At 44.7% G+C, this 25,666-nt stretch overlaps 1 protein-coding gene across 2 annotated transcripts in view; it reads left to right on the top strand.

Annotated features, from left to right (window-relative positions):
• Nucleotides 1–25,276, top strand: part of FBXO32 (F-box protein 32) — a 44,507-nt gene extending 19,231 nt beyond the window's left edge. Inside the window, exons 5-9 of one of the 2 annotated variants that reach the window (XM_025394035.1) lie at nt 7,679–7,772; nt 8,627–8,811; nt 16,542–16,724; nt 18,395–18,538; nt 19,693–23,667. In XM_025394035.1, coding sequence (XP_025249820.1) covers nt 7,679–7,772; nt 8,627–8,811; nt 16,542–16,724; nt 18,395–18,538; nt 19,693–19,782 — 696 coding nt within the window. In that variant the 3' untranslated portion in view covers nt 19,783–23,667. Of the gene's footprint in view, nt 1–7,678; nt 7,773–8,626; nt 8,812–16,541; nt 16,725–18,394; nt 18,539–19,692 lie in introns of both variants that reach the window. The other variant, XM_025394036.1, reaches the window with a different exon arrangement.
• The last annotated feature ends 390 nt before the right edge of the window (nt 25,277–25,666 follow it).

Raw genomic sequence — 25,666 nt, 5'->3', positions numbered from 1 at the left:
GGGAGGTTGCAGTGAGCCAGTTCACACCACTGCACTCCAGCCTGGGCAGCAGAGTGAGACTCCGTCTCAAAAAAAAAAAAAAAAAGAAAGAAAAGTAACCGGGATGGGTGAAAGATGAAGAGGCAAGTCTCTCTCTGCTGAGAATACAATTAATGCATGTAAACTTGGCTCTCCTTATTATTTTAACTCCCTCTGTTAAAAGAGAGCTGTTTCACTTGCAAATAATATTTATCCAATCTTGACATGCCTGCAGATTATTAATGTCGCTGAAATTTTTTTCTCTTTCAACCTGTCAGTGTTCAAGCTCAAAGTCAGAACAAAACTTTCCAGGTTTTTTATCTGTGTTATTCGCTGAGTAAATAAGGGTCTTGGAAGTACCCAGCACTCAGAGCAGGGAGAGGCACTGCCTAGTCTAACTGAAGGTTTATTATAGAAGACGCCACCTTCCTATAGATGGACACCCAACTTGGGTATTGAGCATGTGAGGCATGGCAAGGCTGCTTGAGGCTGGGCCTCGTTTCTGCCTTTGATAACTCTGGCAGATTTTCCAATCAGACATATACTTCATACTGTAGCACCCCACTTGTATACAAGAGAAGGAATTTGGGGATAAATTGTGTTCTTATTCTTAACAATTCTGTATGAGAATGATAGAGTATACTTAGGCAAGAGCCTTGTGGTTTTGTCCTTTTAAACTAACAGGTAGAAGAAGCTGCTATTTTTGTTGATGCTTCTGAAAGCCCAAGTGTTTACTGTCCCTCCAGATCTCAGGCTGCTTGCCCTTCTGGAAAGTGTTTGAGATATGTTTGCATTATAAGTAATTTACTCCTAGGCCCATGCCACTCCTGGGGCATCAGTCTGGAACCAGTCCCCATACAGATATCAGCCTGACCAGCCAGATGGTCTGCCATTGGCCTTGATATGTCATTTGGCCATCATGAGCCGCCTCACCTGTAGCAGGAGGAAATTTGGGTAAACTGTTTCCTGAGTCCCTTCCAGCTACAACACTCTTTGATTCAAAAAGACAAATGTATGTTTAAAAAAAACACTATTTGTTGAGTGCCAGGCTGGGGGTAGAGTGGGAAACAGGACAACACTTGCTGTCTTGAGGGTTCCATCCTAATTAGCCCATCAGCAAGTAAGTGAGCAAGACCAGTTCAGATATGCATAAATGGAACAAAGAAGAACAATGAAACCATAGTAAGGTGAAGATGGCACCAGGGAGGCTTTCACATACGATGGCCAGGAAAGGGTCCTCTAAGCCTGGGGCAGGCCACATTTGAACTGAGACCTGAGGGATGGGATGGAGCTGAGCATGTAAAGATGTGGCAGAGGCAAAGGCCCAGAGGTGAGAATAAGCTTGACCTATTCAAGAGACAAATAACCTGTGTAGCCAGAGCAGAATGAAATTGTGCAAAACTAGGCTGGAAAAGGAGTAGAAACCAGATCAGGGAGAACCTTGCCAGTCATGGTAAGGAGCTTGAGTTTTTTCCTAAGTGCAAGGAGAAGCCATTTGAGGATTTTAAGCAAAGAAGTAATGTGAACTGATGGATTTTTTAAACTATGAATGCTATACTAAAATAAATTGTAGGGAAGAAGATGTAAGAAGCCTGCTCTTGACACAAGTGTAGTGAGATAAGAGGGAAATCTCTCTTCTGCCCATTCATCTTGCACACACCACTTCAAACTCTGGTTCACATCCGCTCTGAGATTTGCTAGACGATATTGCTTGCAACTAGATTTGTCTCCTGTTCGTTGCCTCCAGAACTAGCATGAGCCAAAGCTGAAGGGCAGGATGTGGTTTCAGCATGCGGTGACCACCATCCCTCCCTCCAGTAGCTCAGAGCCGTTCCTGGTACTGCACAGCTCGTCACTGCAGATCATGCCGGATGCCCAGAGTGCCCACACGATAATGACACCATGGAATTCCAGAGGAGCCGAGAAGCCTCCTCCTCCTTCCCCTTCCCTCCCCCTGCCTCTCTTTAAACATAGCCACAAATTACTGGCACCTGGGCTAAAATTTGCCCAGTCAAAAACAAGCAGCCACTTCCAAACAAGACATTTTCCTCTGTTCTCTTTTTCTCTTGTGGCTAGGGGCAAAGAATCCAATTGGCTAAGTCATCTTGGTACACAGATTGCTAGATACAAACCTACTTTCCTAGGCACACAGCTCTCTTAACACAAATAAAATCGATAAATTTGGGCTGTGCGCGATGGCTCACGCATGTAGTCCCAACACTTTGGGAGGCCAAAGTAGGTGGATCACCTGAGGTCAGGAGTTCAGGACCAGCCTGGCCAACATGGCGAAACTCAATCTCTACTAAAAATACAAAAAGTATCCAGGTGTGGTGGCGAGCACCTGTAATCCCAGCTACTCAGAAGGCTGAGGCAGGAGAATCATTTGAACCCGGGAGGTGGAGGTTGCAGTGAGCTGAGATCGCACCATTACACTCCAGCCTGGGCAACAGAGCGAGACTCTGTCTCAAAAATAAAAAAATAATTTAAAAGTCGGTAAATTCTGCTGTCTTCACCACTAGTTCCATACATCACTACCTAGTGGTTTTGGGCCTATAGAGTGATGCTGATGTGGGAAGTAGAACCTGTGGTTTACCTAAAGCAGTTGCTTCATCCTAAATGTGCTGTTAGCACTTTCTGGGCATTATAGCGCCCTTAATATTAAAAGTTGATTACCAGCCACAGCATAATATTATATAAAATTTCTAGACTCTGTTTCCCCAGAGCACAACAGTAAATGGTATTGCTCCCATTTTTGGAGTAAAATTTGGCCCTCCATGCAAATTGATTGGCCTTGACAAACTGAAGTCCTGAAACTGTCAGAATATATGTTCTGCCAGGCACAGTGGCTCATGCCTGCAATCCCAGCACTTTGCGAGGCTGAAACAGGAGGATCACTTAATCCCACAAGTTCAAGGCCAGCCTGCGTAACATAGGAAGACTCTGTCTCTACAAATAGAAATAAAAAACTTAGCCAGGCATAGTGGTGTGCCCCTGTGGTCCCAGCTACTTGGGAGGCTGAGGTGGGAAGATAACTTGAGCCTCAGAGGTCAAGGCTACAGTGAGCCATGACTGTGCCACTGCACTCCAGCCTAGGTGACAGAGTGAGACTGTCTCAATAAAAAAAAAGTAAATGTGTTCTCTGTTAGACATATCTGGGCTCAAGTCCTGGCTCCACCATTTGCTACTGCTGGTATGGCTTTAGGTGAGTGCTTCTCTGAGCCTCAGTATCCTCATTGGTTAAATGGAGAACCTACCTCATTGGGTTGTTGTTAAAGATAAACAAGATTACACATGTATAGTGCTTAGCGCAGTTGCTGACACATAGTAAGCACCCCATTGTTATTGTTATTGTTAGCAAAATAAGACTCCATGGTAGAAAAACCATGCAAGTCATAAAATGTATCAGCATTAACTTTTATCAACAGATAGGGTGCTATTAAATGTATCACCAACATAGTAAAATGATAGAAAGGAATATTACAGTGTGAAAGCATTTATGCATTTGTTTGACAACAGGTACAATTGAAATACAAATATGCATTTGTTTGACAACAGGTACAATTGAAGCAATTCCAAAGGTCTTTAAATGGGTTGTATTTGCCCTGTTAACTCAGTATTTCCTGACTGGCAATAATTTTACTTGGTAATGCTCTGTATTATGGTAAAACTAACGATAATAATTTATCGAGTATATTCTTTGTACCAGGCACAGTTATGAATGCTATGTGAACACATTTAATCTTCACTGCAACTCGGAAGTAGGTACTATTACTGTGCATATTTTGCAGGTGGGAAAACTGAGGCGGACAGTTTGCCTCTGGAGCCCTCACTCTTAAACTCTATGATATATACCAGAAACTCTATGATACAGCCCAGGTGCCAAATCTGGCCCCTCCACCTGATTTGTAAATAAAGCTTTATTGGAACACACCCACGCCCACTCATTGACACATGGTCTATAGCCATTTCTATACTATAGCTTCAGGGTGGAGTAGTTGCTCCAGAGACCATGTGGCCCACAAACCTTAAAACACCTGCTGTTTAGCACTTTATGGAAAAAGTTTGCCAACCCCTGATGTCAACTTTAAACTTCACAAAAAGACTGGAGTTCAGAAAGGAAAGAAAGAATACCTTGTAATAAAAATGCTTATGTTTGGTATTTACTGTGGATTTGTACATATTTATCTCACTTAATTCTCATAGCAATCCTGTGAAGTAAGTAGTCTTTTTATTTCCATTTTAGAAATGAAGAATCAGGAGTTCAGAGGGATTAAATGATTTACACTGTAGGCTGGAGAGCAAACTCCATGAGTCTAGGGATCATGTGTCTTCATCGTCATGTCCCTGTCACCTACCACGATGCTGGCACAGGGTAGACACTCAGAAAATACTTGCTAAATGAATGACAGTTACAAAGGTCACCCAGCTAGAGAATCCAGGTCTTCTCCTATTCCAGGGTTCTTTCTCCTGACTCCACAACTGTCTGACAGTTAAAAAAAGGTCGGCGGGGGGACTTTCCCTTGAGATAGGATGAAGCCCAGAGTGGTTAACGTGTCATTATGCTGTCAATTGACAAGTTTTTGCTGCTATGTTCCTCCTTCTCCTTAGTCAGAGAAGATAATCAGACCAGAAGGCGGTTCATTTCTCCTCCAATGCACAGTCATGGTGTTGAGAGTTTACTTGTCCTTGTGATTGGTGCATATTTTGACAAGATTAAAACTGACACCCTCATGAGATGGTAGTCACATGGAATCTGGGTTTTGGATGGATTTCAGGCAGTGCTCTGGCTGCCTTCCTCCCAACCCCTTGCCCCACCTCCTACCCAGTGATGAGTCACAGTGCACAGCCGATTGCCCTTCAAGAGCTGACCCAAGGCTTTTGTTTTCTTTCATCTGCTTCATGCTGGTCATGTGAGGATCAGGGTATTATTAGACCATCATCTTGGGCTTCCAAATCTTGCTGTTGGTCAGGGAGATACATGAAAGGTTTAGTCAGTCCCTTTGTGCCATTTTCACTCCTCTCTTGACTGTCACATGCTGGTTGGTGGCAAAGCTAAACCACAGAATTCAGTGTGGTCACCGCCCATGGCCATGGTCTCTACTGGTGTTTTGATTTCCCGCCTCTTTTAGCAGACACTCGGTGAGCTCCTGACTCAGACTAGATCACCAGTACTGATTGTAACAAACCACCTCCTCCTCCAGTCAGCTGGCCTCATCTCTCCCTGCATGTGGAAAAGATACAGAAGCAGGGAGAAAAAGGAGTTTGGATGGGGGTGGGTTTTTTTATATGTAAAGTAAAATTACATTCAGGAAATTAAAAGTCTGTGTGTGGTTTAACAGGCTCCTAAAGGACTCCAGAGGGACAAAAATTTTACACAAATGCCATGGAAGCGGAGGTGCTCTGAATTGCCTAGGCTGTTGATCCAAAAGTTTCCATTCTCCTCTGCCACCCAATCTTTAAAATTTCATTGTGCTTCTTCCCTTGGCCTTGATTCCAGCGCCCGCCAGAGTGTCATGCTCAGTGTTTATTGACCTGAAATGAAGTCGGGCTGAAGCCTAGCCAGGAGATGAAATTCTCTTAGAGAGTTTCCTAACAGCGAAGATTCTAGCTTCAATGTAAAGGAGGGTTCTCGGTTCTCTATGTCTAGTCTACTGAGTCTCAGGCTACTTATTACCCCAATTACTTTTGCACCAGCCTAATAGTTTTCTCTGGGGGCCTGGTGGGTTCTCATGAAGTTAATTACTTTCACTTTATATCATCCTCTTTTGTTTGTTAACCCTGTGAATGCATGAAGTGTGTTCTTTTATTTTGCTGTGTTGAGAAGGACTCTGCTGAGTCCTCACTGGTTGTGGAGTGGCTCATAAGGTGGGTCTCTTGAGCCTCACTTTGCTCATCTGTTAAGTGGATTGAACTAGGTGGTCTCTTAAGATTCCTTCCGGTCTAAAGTTTCATTTTTCAACAATAGGATCTTTGTTTTTTATTTTTGTTTTTTTATTTTTTAAGATGGAGTCTTGCTCTGTTGCCCAGGTGGGAGTGCAATGGCATAATCTCGGCTCACTGCAACCTCTGCCTCCTGGCTTCAAGCAATTCTCCTGCCTCAGCCTCCTGAGTAGCTGGGAGTACAGGCATGTGCCAGCATGCCCAGCTAATTTTTTGTATTTTTAGTAGAGATGGGGTTTCACCATGTTAGCCAGGCTGGTCCTGAACTCCTGACCTCAAGTGATTCTCCTGCTTTGGCCTCCCAAAGTGCTGGGATTACAGGCATGAGCCACTGCACCCTGTCTGTATTTGTTTTTTAATCTTGCCACATCGGTAAAGAATTTTGCTATAGAAGGAAAAAAAGATTGGACTAAGTATGCACTAACCTCAGTTATTATCTTCATTTATTTTTGTCTGGCGATTATGGGGTGGTAGGAATGGGACATACTTTTTCAACAAACAAACTGGCTGGGCTTGGTGGCTCATGCCTGTAATCCCAGCATTTGGGGAGGCCAAGGCGGTCGGATCACCTGAGGTCAGGAGTTTGAGAGCAGCCTGTCCAACATAGCAAAACTCTGTCTCCACTAAAAATACAAAAAAAAAAAAAAAAAAGAAAATTAGCCAGGCATGGTGGCGGGCATCTGTAATCCCAGCGACTTGGGAGGCTGAGGCAGGAGAATCACTTGAACCTGGGAGGTGGAGGTTGCAGTAAGCTGAGATTGCACCATTTCACTCCAGCCTGGGCAACAAAGCAAGACTCCATCTCAAAAAAAAAAAAAAAACACTCTGTTTAGCACCGAATTAGTGCCAGGCTCTTGCTGAGGGCTTTATGTGCATTCTCCTATTATCACTCACAACAACCTTGTATTATTGACTCTACCTTGTATTAAAGGCATTAAATACTCAACCTTGTATTAAAGACTCTAAGTATTACTAGTATAGGTGAACAAACTGGGTGGGGCACCAAGAAATATAGTAACTTGCCCATCATCATGGAGCTAATACATGGTCAAATCAAGACTTGAATCTAAGGCCAAGAGCTACAAGGATCCAAGTTTTTAGCCACAGTGACATCATATAAAATACATCTCTGCATTTCTCTCTCTTTCTGTGATAGGCATCTTTCTGCAGAAATTCAAGTGCGATGAAAGAGTCTAATTAATAGACATGTTTATTGAACACTGCAGAAGCAGGAGGTATCAGGATAAGACTCTCCACTTCCATGGAAAGTGCACGTGGCTGCTGAACATGGGCTTTAGGTGCCTTGTGAGCAGTCAGTGCCATTAAGGAAGAAGTTCAAGCGGGGGCAGAAGAATTCCCCTGGGGAGGTGATTCTGCAGAACTCAGCCATTCACAGGTCATGGGAGATTTTGTTCCCTTCAGGATACGTCAGCTTCACTTGCTGAAGTAGGACAAATAGAATGAATTAGCCCTGGCTGAAGCCAAAATTCTTTATATTTAAAAGAAGAAAAGCAATTAAATACTCAGCCCAATGCTGGGTTTTGAATTACCCCATTTATCTTTCACTCTGAGCATCTGCTTTTTATTGCATTGTGGCCCTGCCTGCCATTTATCTCTCCCTGTCAGTCTGTATCCACGTGTCATGGGACTCAAAAGTGAAGATTAGAGGAGAAAAATATCTCTGTATTCTAAGCCTGGCAACTTCTATTTTTATCCTCAGCTGTTGGAGCTGATAGCAAAGTCACAGCTCACATCCCTGAGTGGCATCGCCCAGAAGAACTTCATGAATATTTTGGAAAAAGTGGTACTGAAAGGTGAGCCTTCTGTCACTCTCTCGCCCCTTTTAATAGGCATGGAGGTGGGCAGATGGATTTTCCAATAGAGTGGACATGTCATTAGATTTAAAGATGTGTGAATGGATGAAATGAACAACTCCAGCTACATTTCAGAGGCACTAAATTCCAGTTCAGAAGGGGGTGCAGTGCATCCTCATGGCAAAGGGTGAGACCGTCGCCCTCCTGTCCTTCCTTTGGGACCATCTACTTGCCCTACTAAAAGCCTCGTAGGCTTCTCAGTGTAGACACAGGTCCCAACACTGGCTCCCGAGCCGCCAGGTCCCAAATTCCTAGAAAATCGACACGTGTACAAAGTCAGAATAGATTCGTAGACTAGTCGAGCTAGAAGGAACCTTAGGTCTCGGGTTCACCTGACTCATTATACACATGGAGAAACTGAGGCCCACGAGGAGACGTGATTTGTCCACAATCACACAGAGTCAGCCAGACAGGATGAGAGCCCAGGCTCCAAACCCCTGAAACCATGCTCCTTCCACTGACTGTCCTAAAGGGGGGGTCACTTCTGGGCAAAAGGAGTGGCTCTCTGATCAGGTGAGCCATGGCTGCTGGGAGAACAATGAAGAGAAAGAGGCTTTATAGAAAATGAGAGAGAAGAGAACAAAGAGGGACCTAGATAATGGAAACTCTACCTTTTGACCTCAAGTGCAGAAGTTTGGCCAACCGTACAGTAAACACGCGTGAGGAAGAAAACCGTATCCCCAGAGGCAGTGCCTGGGTAACATGACTGGAATAGAGACAGAGAAAAGCTCATGTGTAAAATACAGGGTGTTCCGGTCTCATAACTTTGATTATTTTTTTCTTCCCCACTCAAGTCCTTGAAGACCAGCAAAACATTAGACTAATAAGGGAACTACTCCAGACCCTCTACACGTCCTTATGTACACTGGTCCAAAGAGTCGGCAAGTCCGTGCTGGTTGGCAACATTAACATGTGGGTGTATCGGATGGAGACGATTCTCCACTGGCAGCAGCAGCTGAACAACATTCAGATCACCAGGGTAAGCGGGCAGGCCCAGCCTCCTCCCAGCAGTGGGTTCCTCCACGGAGACACTGAACAGCCTCGCCAAGACTTTGAATTCACTCCCGGGACAGAAGAGTCTGGTCTTTTCTGATGGCTGCTTTGTCCTGGTGCTGAGGGCGGGCTGGGGGACCTCCTGATAAAGGGAGGTGGGAAGAAAAACTTGGCAAAACGGGATCAAAGTACATGAAAGATGGCAGCCTGGTGAACTACTGTGGGAAAGCTGGAAACTGGGCTTTTGGGGAGAAGCAGCCCCGCTGCTGAAATCTTTAGCAGGGTTCAGAGATGTCTCTTTGCTCATTTCCTCATAAAGGATGAGTTGTTTGCCGCTTTAGGTTGCTGTCTTGAATATAACAGAGCTGGGAAGGCTTGGAGAACTGGTACCAGCCTTTTAAAATCCTAGTTCCGATTATTGGTAGTTATGACAAAGGAAGCCTTTGATTAAAGTCTGCGAGCTTACATGTGGGAAAATGATGAGCAATTCTCAAAGCACAAAGGAAAAGCCCTATATTACCAGTGAGGTTTGGCGATCTACAGCAGTTGTTCCTTTTGGCTTTCACAACCTAGCTTGGCCCTCAGCTCTTGTCCTCCTAATAGTGAGCAGGAGGACCAAGGCACAAAAAAAAAAAAGGAAGATGCTGGTGCAATCTCTTAGGACTCACTAATGGACAGACACACTCAGGCGGCTCATGTAGCACTTTGCTTACTTATCTCATCACAGACTGTAACTGGCTTAAGTGGTTTCCGGGACCCACACTGATAAAGTTTGAGGTTGCCTCATATCAGGAGAAGGTAGCAGGCAGAAATCCTTTGACTGCTTTTAAATAACTCTTTTACTAGATGAAGTTTTTAGAATGCATGTTCATGACTTTACTGGTAATTACCTCTCTGTCCCTTCGCTTTTTAAGCTGTGAAACAGAATCATTCGAAGGCTCAGAGTTACGTGACTCCCTTAGAGTCACGTAGGTTACAACACCTACACGCTGTTCCCACAGACACACACGCAGAGCAGAGCACAGATGCAAGTCATCTCTCAGAAATCATCTCGCGTATTTGATTTAAGAGAATGTGGCCGGGCGCGGTGGCTCAAGCCTGTAATCCCAGCACTTTGGGAGGCCGAGGCGGGTGGATCACAAGGTCAGGAGATCAAGACTATCCTGGCTAACATGGTGAAACCCCGTCTCTACTAAAAATACAAAAAAAAACTAGCCGGGCGCGGTAGCGGGCGCCTGTAGTCCCAGCTACTTGGGAGGCTGAGGCGGGAGAATGGCGGGAACCCGGGGGGCGGAGCTTGCAGTGAGCCGAGATCGCGCCACTGCACTCCAGCCTGGGAGACACAGTGAGACTCCGTCTCAAAAAAAAAAAAAAAAGAGAATGTACATATTTATTATGAACATTTACCTGATTGATTCTAATAATTTACCCCATTCCTACATCTCAAGTGTAGGCACATAGTCTGACCATGTGAACGTGAGACCCAAGTTCCCAGCTTCTCTCTCACAGAAAACCCACATACACGTTCTACCTGGTTTCTGGCGTTCTCTATGGCCTGGACTGACTGACTAGGATTTTTCTAAGACCAGGAGAGAACTGCCAAGCCAGTGATATAAACAAGCGGGTCCCATGTGTCCCAAGGGCACTTCCCTTCAGCAACTTCAGAACACCCATTTAGATGGTCACAGTTGGCCAGGTGCGGTGGCTCATGTCTGTAATCCTAGCACTTTGGGAGACTGAGGCAGGCAGATCACTTGAGGTCAGGAGATCGAGACCACCCCGGTCAACATGGTGAAAGCCCATCTCTACTAAACATACAAAAACTAGCCAGGCGTGGTGGTACACACCTGTAGTCCCAGCTACTCGGGAGGCTGAGGCAGGAGAATCACTTGAACCCGGGAGTTGAAGGTTGCAGTAAGCCGAGATCACGCCACTACTTACCAGCCTGGGTGACACACTGAGACTGCACCTCAAGTAAAAAAAAAAAAAAAGAAAAACTCTAGATGGTCACACTGGCCTGGAGCTTGCCTCTGTTCCCTCTGTCCACCTCCAAGGACCCCTCCTGGCCACATCTGCCCGCATACCCTGCACTGCCATAGGCTTACATGCTCAGAACCCTTCTTAGCTGATCCACCAACGCTCTTCGGAGCTAGCTGTTGTAGCTGTTGTTACCCCTCTTGGAGTGGAGGTGGAGTGGGGACCAGAGATGCCCAGTGACTTTCCAAGCGATATACAGCAGTTAGGGCCAGAGCTGAGGCCAGAACCCTGGATTCCATATTCCTAAAATGTCAAAGCTTGCTTGAGTTTCCAAACTTTTTCAATCCAGCTTTCTTCCAACTATTTATCCAATGATCCAGCTGTTTAAAAAACTCTCTTTGATCCAATGAGATCCCACAAAGAAGAGATCAAACACTGAAGTTCACTCACTATCTCTTCTGCATGAGGAGGTCCAGCCAAGCCAAGTCATTCTCTGCACTCTCCAGGCTTGGCCCTGCCTCAGGGTTTTGAAGCTTGCTGCCTTCTTTGACCATCCAATCTATGGACGTCACCATCATATCACCTTCCTCTGAGCAGTTATGATCTGAAATTGTCTATAATGTGTACTTTTCTGTCTCTGTCCACTGGGTTATAAACTCCACAAAGAAAGGACATTACCCATCTATTCCCTGTTCCTGGCACAGAGCAGGAGACAGTCAGTAAATCTGAGTTGAATGAATGAGTGGTTGAAAGGGAGTCTCCTTCCATTGCCTGCCTGAGTACTCGTTCAGTGTTCAAAAGAACACAGTTGGAAAACATGGCCCTGTATTATGAATGATGATGATCATTTACCAGCTGCAGGATTTCTTTTTTTGAGACAGGGTCTCTGTCGCCCACGCTGGAGTACAGTGGCACGATCTCAGCTCACTGCACCCTCCACCTCCTGGGTTCAGGCGATTCTCCCACCTTAGACTCCCCAGTAGCTAGGATTACAGGCGTGCACCACCATGCCCGGCTAATTTTTGTATTTTTTGGTAGAGACAGGGTTTCACCATGTTGGCCAGGCTGGTCTTGAACTCCTGACCTCAAGTGATCCACCCACCTCAGCCTCCCAAAGTGCTGGGATTACAGGCATGAACCACCACGCCCGGCCCCAACTGCAGGATTTGAGGCAAGTTATTCAGTCTCTCCATGCCTCACTTTCCTCATTTGGAAAATAGTTGCAGTAGTGTCAACTCATAGCCACGGTGTGAGATTTAATAAGTTAATATATAGAAAGCAAATGGCACAGTGCCTAATGTACAGTAAATATTGTAAACATGTCAGCTGTTATTATTAAGGGCTGGCTCTGTGCAGGCCCTCTTCTAAGTCCTTTACATGTATTGATTAACTCACTTAGTGAAGAATTGTTAAGTAGGAGTCATCACAGTGGCTAGCATTTACTGGGCACTACACTGAATGCTTCTATGCATTATCTCATCCGCCCCACCCAACAACATTGGAGGATAAGCTTTTTCTCATGTTATAAATGAGAACAATTAGAATGAGTAGTTAAGAATCATTTGGCTGAGGCCTCATGCTCAGTAGGATGTAGCAGAAGAACTGAACCCAGGCCTGTCCACAGAGGCTGTGCTTTCAACCACTGTGCCTTCCTCCCGCTGTCCTCTGTCCCAACCCTCCTTGGCTCTGAGCTTTCTTATGTTGAGAGCTGTACTGGAATCCACAGAGCCTTAAAGGGCTTTTCTTTTTTTGTTTTTGTTTTGGTTTTTTTTTTTTTTTTTTTTTTTTTGAGACAGGGTCTTATTCCCATTGCCCAGGCTAGAATGCAGTGGCACGGTCCTAGCTCACTGCAGCCTTGGCCTCCCAGGTTCACGTGATTCTCCCACCTCAGCCTCCCAAGTAGCTGGGACTACAGGCACTCGCCACCACACCCAGCTAATTTTTGTATTTTTAGTAGGGAGGGCGTTTCACCATCTTGCCCAGGCTGGTCTCGAACTTTTGGGCTCAAGCAATCCTCCCGCTTCAGCTTCCCAAAGTACTAGGATTACAGGCGCGAGCCACTGCGCCCAGCCTCCACACAGAAGCTCAACTCTCCAGGGGAAGGAGAAATTGAGAGAAAGAGAAAAGACTTAATTACTTCAGTCTGGACTGTATTTTAAAACTTACTTTTTTTAACAGTTTGACCCAGAGAGAAGTACATTATTACATGCAAATATGAAGTTGACTTTCAGAGTAAATGCTTTCTATTTTGCCAAAATTCTATCATTCTCCTCCCAGCATAAAATCTTATTTTCCTGCAAAATTTTCATATCTAATTCTATGGAGCCAATTTTTATTGGCAAAATAATATAATAAAGAATGAAGAAAAGAAATTAAGAGAACTGGGTCTTAGGGGGAAAAAATCAAAGACAGTGACAGTATGCGGTGGGCAGGGCACTGTTTTGAAGCATGTGAGGAGTGACATAGACCCGAATGGATGTTAGCCAAATGCTTGACTAGAGGAACGAGAGTGACTAATTTTTCTTTTATACGTTTATATTCGAAAGGAGGAGGCATGTAAGCAGTTAACCACTTATCAGGAGGAAGGGCTCAGCATGGGGTCTGGGCAAGGATTTTGGAAAAGTTCAGGTCTGAAAATTTGACAGAGTGAACTCTGCCAAGTGGACTTGCCTTTAGTAGGAGTTAATGTAATAATTGGCCTGGGAGTTTTAACCAAAAAAGTAGAGGCTTTGAAGTGTTGGAAACGAAAAGAAAATCTCATGGCAGTTTTATGAGCTCATATGATCAGCAGCAGATGAAAAACGATAAATAGGTCTAGGGCCTTCTGCGGCTGGCAAAGACCTGAAGTTTGCAAACAATTGAGAGTTCTGCCCAGCAGCCTGGGGTAGAACCGAGCCCTATAAATTGTCAAGTCATGGATACTTTGAATGAAACAGGAGGCTGAAGTCCTTCTACATCTGAGATTGTTGGAGCTGGGAGGGATCCTCAGAGTCTTCTAAGCCATTCATTCTGGACATGGGGAGACTTCCCAGGGGAGCTGGGATCCAGATGTGCTGCCTGTCCATCGGTGTTCCTCCCCTGCACCTCCCATTCTTCTCCGTAGCTCAGCCTTCCCAAGACCCCTTGCCACTGCTCCCTCCCTACCTCGTGCCTACCCAGCCTTGCTGGGACACAGGAGAGAACTGCCCAGACTTAGTGTCTCCTGGAATCCTCCATGTGTTTGGGCTTTGATGTGCTTCATACAGAGTTTGGCTCCTGTAAAAATTTGGGCAGGGAAATTGATACCCATTCTCAGGATATTTTCCCCCGAGCTAAGGGAGGGTTTCTTCATCCTGTATTGTTTTTCACCTGTGACCTCTCAGAGGTCACAGAACATTGATCTAAAAATCTGAGTAGTCCAAAATCAAGAGCTCACCCAGAACCAGCAGGGGCAGGACAAGGAGCCGCAGTCCCAGGTGGTCTATTGACCTATCTGGATGGCAGCATCCTGTTGCCGTTCAAGACACATCAGCAAATACATGCGCGGATTCCCAGGTGCAGATTCTTCCCACGGAGCTTTGTGCTTCCCTCCATGACAGCATTTACTGTCTTATTTTATATTATTTTATGATTATTTGTTTCTGCCTCTGGGTCTCTCACCAGCCTAAAGAGCTTATTGCAACAACTTCAGCACCAGGCCATAGTAGACATTCAGGAGAGGTGGCTTGTGCTGGGCTGGTCTACAAGGGACATAAAATTAGACCCTGCCTTCAAGGATGTAGATCTGGGCAGGGTATCATAAGCTCATCAAAATTTAAAACAATAAAGGCTTAAATATATTAGTAAGTTCAGGGATGTACCAGAAGCTCTTGGAGAAGCTCACAATTAATTGCCAAGGTATTATCCACAGACCAACAGTTTTCACAATGTTCCACGGAGGCCTCGGTTAGAATAGAGATGTCTCAAGGGATGGTGGAGCTTGGGCCAAGGGCTTCTGGACCTGCCATTCCCAATGTGCGTGCGTGCACGCGCACACACACACACACACACACACATACACACACACACACCCCAGCACAGAGTCTTTGTGTTGTTTTCTACCTATTTAATTATTTGGGCTTCATTCATTCCACAGGTATTTGTTGAGTGCCTTCTATGTGCTGGGCACTCCTGTAGACACCCAGGACACAGTAGTGAAAAAAGATTAAAATTCCTGCCTTCATAGAGCTTAAGTTCCAGCAAGAATGTTCCTTTCAAAGTTTCTTTTTTTTTTTTTTTTTTTTTTTTTTTTTTTGAGACGGAGTCTCGCGCTGTGTCACCCAGGCTGGAGTGCAGTGGCGCGATCTCGGCTCACTGCAAGCTCCGCCTCCCAGGTTCACGCCATTCTCCCGCCTCAGCCTCCGAGTAGCTGGGACTACAGGCGCCCGCCACCACGCCCGGCTAGTTTTTTGTATTTTTAGTAGAGACGGGGTTTCACCATGTTAGCCAGGATAGTCTCGATCTCCTGACCTCGTGATCCACCCGCCTCGGCCTCCCAAAGTGCTGGGATTACAGGCTTGAGCCACCGCGCCCGGCCCAAAAAAACTTTTTAAAATTAAATTTTAAAATACATAAGGAGACCGGACACAGTGACTCACGCCTGTAATCCCAACACTTCGGGAGTCCAAAGCGGGAGGATCACTTGAGCTCAGGAGTCCTAAACCAGCCTGGGCAACATGGTGAAACCCTGTCTCTACCGAAAATACAAAAAGTAGCTGGGCATGGTGGTGTGTGCCTGTAATCCCAGCTACTCAGGAAGCTGAGGCATGAGAATTGCTTAAAACCAGGAGGCGGAGGTTGCAGCAAGCCAAGATTGCACCACTGCACTTCAGCCTGGGTGACAGAGNAGTGATTCTCCTGCCTCAGTCTCCTGAGTAGCTGGGACTACGGGCATATGCCACCATGCCCAGCTAGTTTTTTGTATTTTTAGTAGAGACGGGGTTTCACCATGTTAGCCAGGATGGTCTCGATCTCCTGACCTCGTGATCCACCCGCCTCGGCCTCCCAAAGTGCTGGGATTACAGGCTTGAGCCACCGCGCCCGGCCCTCAAAGTTTCTTTTAGAAAGAAAGCTCATGTTGCATGACAAAAAGAAGGATATTGCAAGAAGTGTCTCAAAGAGATCCTAGGAATTCTAGGAAGGTACAGTGGGTAAGGGAGTCACAAAAACAGAAAAGGCCTTTCAGAGGAAGTAGGTTTGAACTGGATCTGAGCAGGACGACCACGTGGCCGAGCAGAGAGGACTGGGGAGGCGAGGGCATTGAGGTCAGGCTGAGTCAGGTGTGTTTAGGTGCCAGTGAGTAAACCTACTTGGAGGGACCTGAGGTCTGGAGGGCGGCCAGAGAGATGGGTCCTGGGGTGGCTGGCTGGGCCACTCCATCCAGGGCAGTGAGGCCTTCAGAAAAGCAGCAAATCTTGTAACTCTGTGAACTGAGTAAAGCACATGCACCATTTGGAGAGTCTTTAAGAGTGAAAGTTTCAAGCTTTGGAAATGTAGGGAGATCCCTCTGGCACCACTCAGCTCAGCCCACTCCACACAGTTCTTTGTGGCTCATGGCCATGGCCTCATGTCTGCATTTAGGATGGCGAGATTTACTCTGCTTTCGAGCTCTTATCAATAAACTGCCTCGAGGGTGGAGGACGGGGGACAGCTGCATGCCTAGAAGGCCTGGTGAACTGCTGCTCTCTGGCACCCCACCTATTGTCACCCTTCTCTCTGCAGCCTGCCTTCAAAGGCCTCACCTTCACGGACCTGCCTTTGTGCCTACAACTGAACATCATGCAGAGGCTGAGCGACGGGCGGGACCTGGTCAGCCTGGGCCAGGCGGCCCCCGACCTGCACGTGCTCAGCGAAGACCGGCTGCTGTGGAAGAAACTCTGCCAGTACCACTTCTCCGAGCGGCAGGTCAGCAAGGCCCAGCGGGCTTTCCTCCCACCCTCCTCTGGCCCCCACCCCAAGCTTCCCTGGTGCCCTGCTCAAGCCTGAGGTCTGGGTTCGCCCTACTCCAGGTTTGACTGAACCTTCCCTGCTTTGACTGAAAAATGACAGTTGAAGGAGTTTTGTGATTTTGTTTTTTGTTTTTTGAGACAGGGTCTTGCTCTATGGCCCAGGCTGGAGTGCAGTGATGCAATCATAGCTCACTGCAACCTCAGCCACCTGGGCTCAAGCAACCCTCCCACCTCAGCCTCCCGAGTAGCTGGGACTACAGGCTCATGCCACAACACCCGGATAATTTTTTTATTATTGTTTTTGTAGAAATAGGGTCTCTCTATGTTGCCCAGGCTGGCCTCAAACTCCTGGCCTCAAGCAGTCCTCCTGCCTCGGCCTCCCCAAAGCACTGGGATTACAGGCATGAGCCCCCGTGCCCACCCAGTCTTGAGTTTTTAAATAGAGATGTTGTCTGTGTGTTTTTTTCAGGTAGTTTTTATGAAAAAAATTGAACTTACATTCTTAACCTATTCTTATTTTACAACTCACTCAAAAAAATCATAAATTGGCACCCATCCTTTTTTTCTATAACCCCATAACTTACATTTTCTGAGTGCTTTAAAGTACTTTTTTTGTTGTTTCTTTCTTTTTTTTTTTTTTTTTTTTTTTTGAGACGGAATCTCACTCTGTCACCCAGGCTGGAGTAAAATGGTGCAGTCTCGGCTCACTGCAACCTCTGCCTCCCTGGTTCAAATGATTCTCCTGCCTCAGTCTCCCAAGTAGCTGGGATTACAGGTGTGCGCCACCATGCCCGGCTAATTTTTGTATTTTTAGTAGAGACAGGGTTTCACCATGTTGGCCAGGCTGGTCTCGAACTCCTGACCTCAGGTGATCCGCTTGCCTCAGCCTCCCAAAGTACTGGGATTACAGGTGTGAGCCACCATGCCCGGCCTTAAAGTACTTTCATAGATATTATTTCATTTTATTCTAATGGCCCAGGGAAGGATAGGTATTGTTGTGCCTACTTTAAACAGATGAAGGGACTAAAGCCACAAATGGCTAAGTGACATATCCAAATTAATGAAGTAGCTCTTTGGGTGAGGAAACTGGCCCTGACCTTGAATTTGGACCTTCAGACACCAACTCCAAGCCTGTTTCCCTTCATCATGCTGCCTCAAGTTTGTTGGTCTTTTTCCAGTTTCTTTATATGGATGTGTGAGTTCAGCAAGTTCTGTTCATGAAGCCACTAATATTTAGATATAAACTAGAGCCCTGGTGCCAAGCAGTTATTGCATCTCCCTGGAAATGATCACTCAAGTCTATAGCAAAGAAAAGATTGAAGTTGTTTATTGAGATCCCCTAAACTTTAAAGGACCATCCAGCCGCAGTTTAGTAAAGGTCACTAGCAACATGTCACCAGCCACCTGTGTTTTTGTTTTGTTTTGTTTTAAGCTTGGTGAAAAGCTACTGTTTAACTGAGGAGAGCTAAGAAGGTACTTGTTTATATAGTGACAGTTCTCCCCTCGCTATTGTAGAGCTGAAAAGAGGGGGAAAGGGTGAGAGTCAACCTTTTCAGAACCAGAAAACCACAAGCCATCTTCTTGACAAACTCTCTTGGCATTTCTTTTATTCATTTGATTTTCTAGATCCGCAAACGATTAATTCTGTCAGACAAAGGGCAGCTGGATTGGAAGAAGATGTATTTCAAACTTGTCCGATGTTACCCAAGGAAAGAGCAGTATGGAGATACCCTTCAGCTCTGCAAACACTGTCACATCCTTTCCTGGAAGGTATGTGTCTCAGAGGTGGCTGCCACAGACCCCCAGCCCAGTCCCTAAGAGCCAAGAGTGCCAGCCAGCATGGTGAGGCCAGCGCCTTTCCGCCTCTTCCCCATCATAGCCCCCAGCTGAAAGTCAGGGTAAACTGATTCAGTGCCTGGGAGGGTGGGGGTTCCCTTTGTCTCACAGACTTTCATAGACCTCCATTTTCTTCACTTTTCTTATGTTTACATTTTTCTGCATTCCACCCACCCACCCACCCTTAAATCCTCCTCTCTGTGTGTACCGGTACACACACTTACACACGGAAACACATGGCTTTGAGTTTTTCCAGACTTGTAAAATTTTTTCATTGATGCGTAATACATAGTTTCAGGATCCATGTGATAATGTAATTCATGTAATTTGTAAAAATTAAATCAATGTACTTGACATATTCATAGCCTTAAATATTTGTCACTTATTTATGCTAGAACCATTCCAATTCTTCTCTTCTGGCTATTTTGAAATGTTCAATAGATTTTTTATTTTTTTTTTTTTGAGGCAGAGTCTCACTCACTCTGTCACCCAGATTGGAGTACAGTGGTGGGATCTCAGCTCATTGCAACCTCCACCTCCCAGGTTCAAGCAATTCTCTTGCATCAGCCTTCCTGAGTATCTGGGACTACAGGCACATGCCACCACACCCAGGCTAATTTTTGTAATTTTTAGTGGAGATGGGGTTTCGCCATGTTGGCCAGGCTGGGTCTTGAACTTTTGACCTCAAGTGATCCACCTGCCTAGGCCTCCCAAAGTGCTGGGATTATAGGCATGAGCCATCGCGCCCAGCCTGAAATAATCAATAGATTATTGTAAATTACGTCCACTTACTGATCTAACAGCAGGTCTTACTCCTTCTATCATACCATGTATTTGTACCCATTGATCCATTTCTCTGCATCCCCTTCCTTTTCCCTTTCTCTGCACTGGTAACCACCAGTCTACTCTCTGTCTTCATGAAATCTGCTTTTATAGCTCCCACATACAAGTAAGAACATGCAACATTTAGGCCTGGGGCGGCATTATTGACAGAGAATCGTTGCTTTGAAGTTGGAAAATGCCTTTTGGTGCCAAAAGCCAATGAGAGGCCTCTGAGAACTTGAAGCTAACCGTGTGTTCCTTTCCAGGGCACTGACCATCCGTGCACTGCCAATAACCCAGAGAGCTGCTCCGTTTCACTTTCACCCCAGGACTTTATCAACTTGTTCAAGTTCTGAATCCCAGCACATGCCAACACTTCAGAAGGGTCCCCCTGCTGACTGGAGAGCTGGGAATATGGCATTTGGACACTTCATTTGTAAATAGTGTACATTTTAAACATTGGCCTGGAACTTCAGAGATAAGTCACGGAGAGGACTTGGAGGGGAGAAATGCAGTTGCTGACTGGGAATTTAAGAATGTGAACTTCTCACTAGAATTGGTATGGAAAAGCAAAATACTGTAAATAAACTTTTTTTCTAACAATTTGCCAGCAAGACTATAAGGGCAATAATTCTGTTTCAGCGGTGAAAATGGAATCCTCTTAATGGTCACAGAAACTCCCTTAGAGTTCCCTAGGAAGAAAAAGGCAAAACTCAAATACAAAATAGGACGCTTTGTTTACAATGTGAAAATGTGTTTAGAAAAGAAAAAAGAAGAAGGAAAGCTACATAGGAGAAATCCCTGGGCTTTGGGGTTTGATCTGGTGTTTGTTTTGAGAAGGCGAAGGAAGCGCCACCCATCCTAAACCTGCATGGGCACAGAGCCTTACCCTACAGAGATACCACACAATGGTCTACCTCTCAAAGTGTAGAGTGCCCTCTCTGACGACGCATGTGATCCAGTAGGCAGTGTCTGTTTTTCTTGTAAGTGTTCTCATCACTATAAAAAGTGATTTAAAATGGAAAGGGATATTGGAGGCAACCCTCATCTGGTTCCACACTTCCTTTTCAGGCAAACAGGGCCCTCCTTGGAGTTATCTGTTTACCAGAACAACCCAAAAGCACACGTTCCTTTTTTCCTGTCATGTTGTAGCTCATTTGGGGGAAGAGAAGGCCAACTTAAAACAGTCCCAGGGGAGGATTGCTTGAGCCCAGGAGTTCGAGGTTTGCAGTGAGCTATGATCGTGCCACTGCACTCCAGCCTGTCTCCAAAACAAAACAAAACAAAAGCCATCCCAGAGGAAGTCCTGCTGCAGAAAAGATGATAGAATTAGTCACCCAACTGATAGCTGTGAAGACTTTCTTATTCCTGCTTAACTTTCTTCCTTGGATATCTTCATGGATAAGCCTGTGTCTGTAGACAGAGTGGGGCCCAAGCGCTGAGGCTCGGAAGACAGGTTTTACAATCAGCCAGTTAAACATCTTACCAGTTGCTGTTCCCCTTGCCAGGGGGATGAGCTGAGGAGCTTCTTTTCTTTAGGTCCAACATCAAAATGAGTCCATCTGAGCTAAGGCTTTTTGCAAAGGTGATTAAAAATCAAGGCTGGAGTTCCAGCCAAATAGGGAGGAGAGGTACCACAAGTTCATCTTAAACTTGCTTCCAGGCTGGATAGTTAAAACAGGAAGATCCCAAGGGGATTTTGCAAGGCAAATATCAGCAGGTAACTGTGGAAGAAAGGAAATCTCAGGACCTAGTGAGTTCATTGTAAAATATTCCTGGAAGTAGATGGGGGATCTACTCCCGGTTTTTTACTTTCCACAGAATGTTGTTGCTTTCCTACAACAATGTACATATATTTGCAGTTGTATATGCTTTTTTTTTTTTTTTCCCCAAATAAAGTTGTCACCCTGCATGCCCTTGGCAAATAAGTGAAGCAGAAATAGGAACATGATCCACATGCAAGTTGAGGAGCAGTGTATCTTTAAGAACTGACCTTTGGGGTGACCTGGAAAGGGGGAAAGATGGCTAAGCACGGAGAGAAATGAGGCAAGAGACAAGCTATGATACAACACCTCTTCAGCCCCTGCCCTCAATAGCACACAACCCATGTATCAGCTTTCTGAAGAGAAGGAACCTACTATTCAGTGCTCCTCACTTTGCAATGTTTCTGCTACGCGAGGATTTCTCCAATTTTTTTTTCATTATCATCCCCCAAAGGAGAAAAAAATTACATTGAATTTAGATTTTCCCTAATAAGGAAAATTAAATATGAAAGAGTAGGATTTTGTTGGGTAAGATTGAGCTTTGGAAGGTCACGAACCATTATACTATCTAAGGTGTGTTTTCTTTTTTTTTTTTTTTTTTTTTTTTTGCAGTCCCTCTCCCCCCTGAATCAATTTCACATTGGGAATGCGGAACCTAGACTGTTGAATAAAAAGCTACTTCTTCCATAATTATCAGGTTCTCTCCAATTTCTCAGCCTCCTCAAAGACGTGGGGTGGAGTTGGGTGTGCCACCACTGAGAGAGCTCTGGAACCTTTGACTCTCAGTGACATTTTAAGATTTAGGGGTTCGTGGCCTTCCACATGTTGCCACCAACTTGCGATCTCTGCCCCATCATGCTGATCAAGAAAGTAGAAACTCCTCGTCGCCTTCAGGTTTGCAGTCCCAGAAACATTGCCTGCTGTGGACTGTCAGCACAAAAGTGGGAACTGGTCTCATTTAGGCTGTCAGCAGTGCACGTGATTGTACGATAGACCCCAGGCAACCACGTGCATCTGGCAAGATGACCCCTGCCCCAAGAGAAGGGTTACGGTCTTCTTAAATGTTTACCAAGATGGTGCTGGTGGGCTCTCCCCATGTCCTTTGGTGTTATTGGAGTTGGTGTATGACAGAGTCAAGGAAATGTTTTAAGGAAAATGAAGAATAAATCAACCTTTATGGTTCTCTTTCATTGGAAGAGGAGAATAAAGAAGGAAATGGCAGGTAGAGAGGGAGGGGGAAAGGAATAGAAATGGTGTGTCTTTGATGCTGTGGCTTGTGCGGGGATGATGGGAAGAGCACAGCAGGCACAGCGTATCTGTGCTAGTGCCACGTGGTATCTGTTAAGTATGGCCAGAGCCTCACATATAAGTGAAGAGAGTTAAGACAATTCTTGCTCTTTGAACAATAATAGTCTATAGAATTTCTATTGGCAAACTGTCCCAGACAATCTGACCTATCAAACAAAAGCAAATAATCCCTATCTCAGAACTGCTGGTCTAAAAGCCAGAAGGGACACGACGATGGAATTTGCTAGAAAAGAGAGAATGCTCTACTCTCTTTCCTGGGCCTACCTACCCCCATCCTAAACCCTGTAAAACAGAATTTCAAAATAGATGTCAAATATGAAGTAACTCAGACTTCCAAAGAAGGAAGGAGTTCTGCCCAGGGCAGTATGAGCAAATCCACAGGGATGTTAAGATTTGGTCCAACTCAAAGGTTTATGGGCAGTGAGCCTAGAGTCTCTTGAGAGTAAGCCCTTGCATTTGGGACAAGGAGAATATGTGAAGCTCAGGAGTGCTCACACTAGAGCAAGATCCGGAAAAAAAAAAAACAATCCAATAGCATTTTAAACTAGATTGCATTATCACTCAATGCTGTTACTTTGAGCAGACAAATCAGTTGAATGGGAGGGCAAATGGCAGAAATGAACAAAAGCTGTTAGGTGAAAGCATCCCCAATGTATCAGTTGTGAGATGATTTTTGTTTAATGATGATCAGGTTTACATTGAAGTGGCTTGGAAGATGTATTTCAGAGGGACTGGGTTTGCACTGCAAATCTGAACACTAGAGCAGGTTCTACTAGCACTTGGGCAATAAGGTTGTGGGTGTGTATAATGCTGTTGCCACAGTTCTCATCTTTGTGGATTCACATACCCTTTCCCATGAAGAGCTTGCTACTAACAGAGGCTCCTTGTTTCTGTTGTTTTTATACGGGAGAAGAGAAAGACCTTGGAATTTCAATTGTCTAAACAAGTGGTATGATTTACTAGGAAGCAAACTATTCAAGAGATGTTCAACAGTATATCATTCTTAGCATTCAATACAATGTTTATGATAAAATATACACCTGAGTTTATGTTTTTCTGCCAGGCTGAAAGGCAATAATGTCTTGCTATGCAAACACTATTTTATGTGTGGATTTTTTAACTGCAATTTTATGTGTGAATTTTTTTTAACTAAACTCTATCATCATTTTCTATGTTGACATCTTTTTTTTTTTTTTAATCTGTTTCCAACTCTGAGTCTGTGAACTGTCTCTTCTGACTGGATGCTGGCCTAAAATCCTATTAGTGCTTAAACAGACCTCGAAACACTCTGATCCTCTAGGCCAATACAGAGATGTTGTTATTTGATATATCTTGGGTCCTTGATGGCTTCAACAAACAAGGTCATAATTTGTTTAAATTCAGTGTTTTCTGTAGATACTTTCTTCTCAGTTTCATTAAGGAGAGTAACCATCTTTGGTTTTCCAAAGAATGGAAACTCCTACCCCAGACTTCAGACTTAGAGCTTCTGCCTTTCACGATGAGGAAGAGATCCAGAATGTTTAGGGGACGTGCGTCAGCCCACCTGGTACTCAGTGGCAGAGCTGAATGCCAACTTGAGGCCTCCTGAGGCCTGACCTTGTGTGCCCCCAGCCCTCCACCCCAAGCACCTTTTGGTGTGGCTGGAGACACATGACATTGGATGTGATTTTTCTCAAGTCCTTCACTGCGGAAGGCATGGGAGACTGCCCAGCACTGGGCATCTGGCTGTTAACGTTTCCATTTCAAGTCCCTGATTCTTACTGGAGAAGTTAAGGAGCCACTTAATGTTTTTACAGACCTCTGATTCTGTTGTGAATGTGGCATTCCAGTGAGTACAACCTGCTTGCTATAAAGAAAGCAGCATATTTTGACAACTTTATTTTTTCCTTGGGTACTTACATTTTTATTACAAAAACGGCCCTTATTAAAAAAAGACAGAAAGGCTGGGCAGTGGCTTACTTCCTAGAAACTGAGATTCCAAAGCAGGTGTTTCCTCTCCGCTAGACTCAGAGGTACATTTAATCCATCTTCTCCATTTCCTCCTTCAGGACCAGCTATGAGATTCAGTGCATTTCTATCCCAGCGGATGTTCATTCTCCACTAAACTTCATCTTTTACTAAGCAAAGGGGGATTATTCCATGAGGCAGCCAGGAGCAAGGGGCCATGATATTCATGACTTTGTCTGCTGGGCATTTTTCAAAGTGTCCTTGAATTCACTCAGCAAACAAAGCTTTCTGGAGAATCTCTCAAAACAGGCCCTGCTCCATTTGGCCAAAAACGATGGCTGCTCCAAAACTCCGAACTTCTTGAAACTCCATCTGCTACATTATTTCTGGAGTTTAAACACGACTTTTTCTGTCTTTGAGTATAGATGTGTTTGTTTAATTAACGAAGCACAAATCTGTTAAGCAGAAGGCTCCAAGCTGTATTCTATACTTGGGAACCCTTGGTGCCATCTTTATTTTACCAAGTGCCAATCACCATGGCTAAAGTGGGTGTATATTACAGCCTGTGTCCTAAGCTTAGACGCTTTAAGGTACTTTTTTAAATGAAAAATATTAGAGGGGGTTGAACATTGTAACTAAAGCATAAAGCTAGACCAATTACATGCAGAGATGTTTATTTAATATTGTGTGAGCTGAGTCCTTCTGTATAAATTATTTGCACACTTTTCTTGCATGATGAACTGATTTTTTTATAGTTGTTTGTACCAGACGGTGGCATATTTTTGTAAAAAACTTTTGACACTGAATTGCAATAAATGTTTTTCCAACAACACACACTGGTGCATTTTTAGTATGTCCCAATTCAAGTTGGCTTTTTATCATACTAAATATGTTTATCTTTTGCCTATTGAGACTTATATTCCTTCTCCCAGAAACTTGTCACCATTTTTGTAAAATTTCTAGGAATCCATAGAAAAACAAGCTTGTTGCTGAATACCAACCTGAGTCCATTATACAGCGTTATGCTTAAACTGAAGGTTTTCATATACTATTTGCACAGCAGAACGATTAGGGAATAATGAATTTTGAAGTCAACATCAGTTTATTCATCAACAGGCATTTATGGAACAGTTGCTATATGCTAGACCTGTGCAAGGCACTGGGAATAGGGTGGTGAACAAGATAGAAATTGTCTTTGCCTTTTGTGTGTGGTTTTGTTTTG

The sequence above is a fragment of the Theropithecus gelada genome, chromosome 8, assembly GCF_003255815.1.
Source record: "Theropithecus gelada isolate Dixy chromosome 8, Tgel_1.0, whole genome shotgun sequence".
NCBI lineage: Eukaryota > Metazoa > Chordata > Mammalia > Primates > Cercopithecidae > Theropithecus > Theropithecus gelada.
This window is presented reverse-complemented; position numbering and strand designations above follow the sequence as displayed.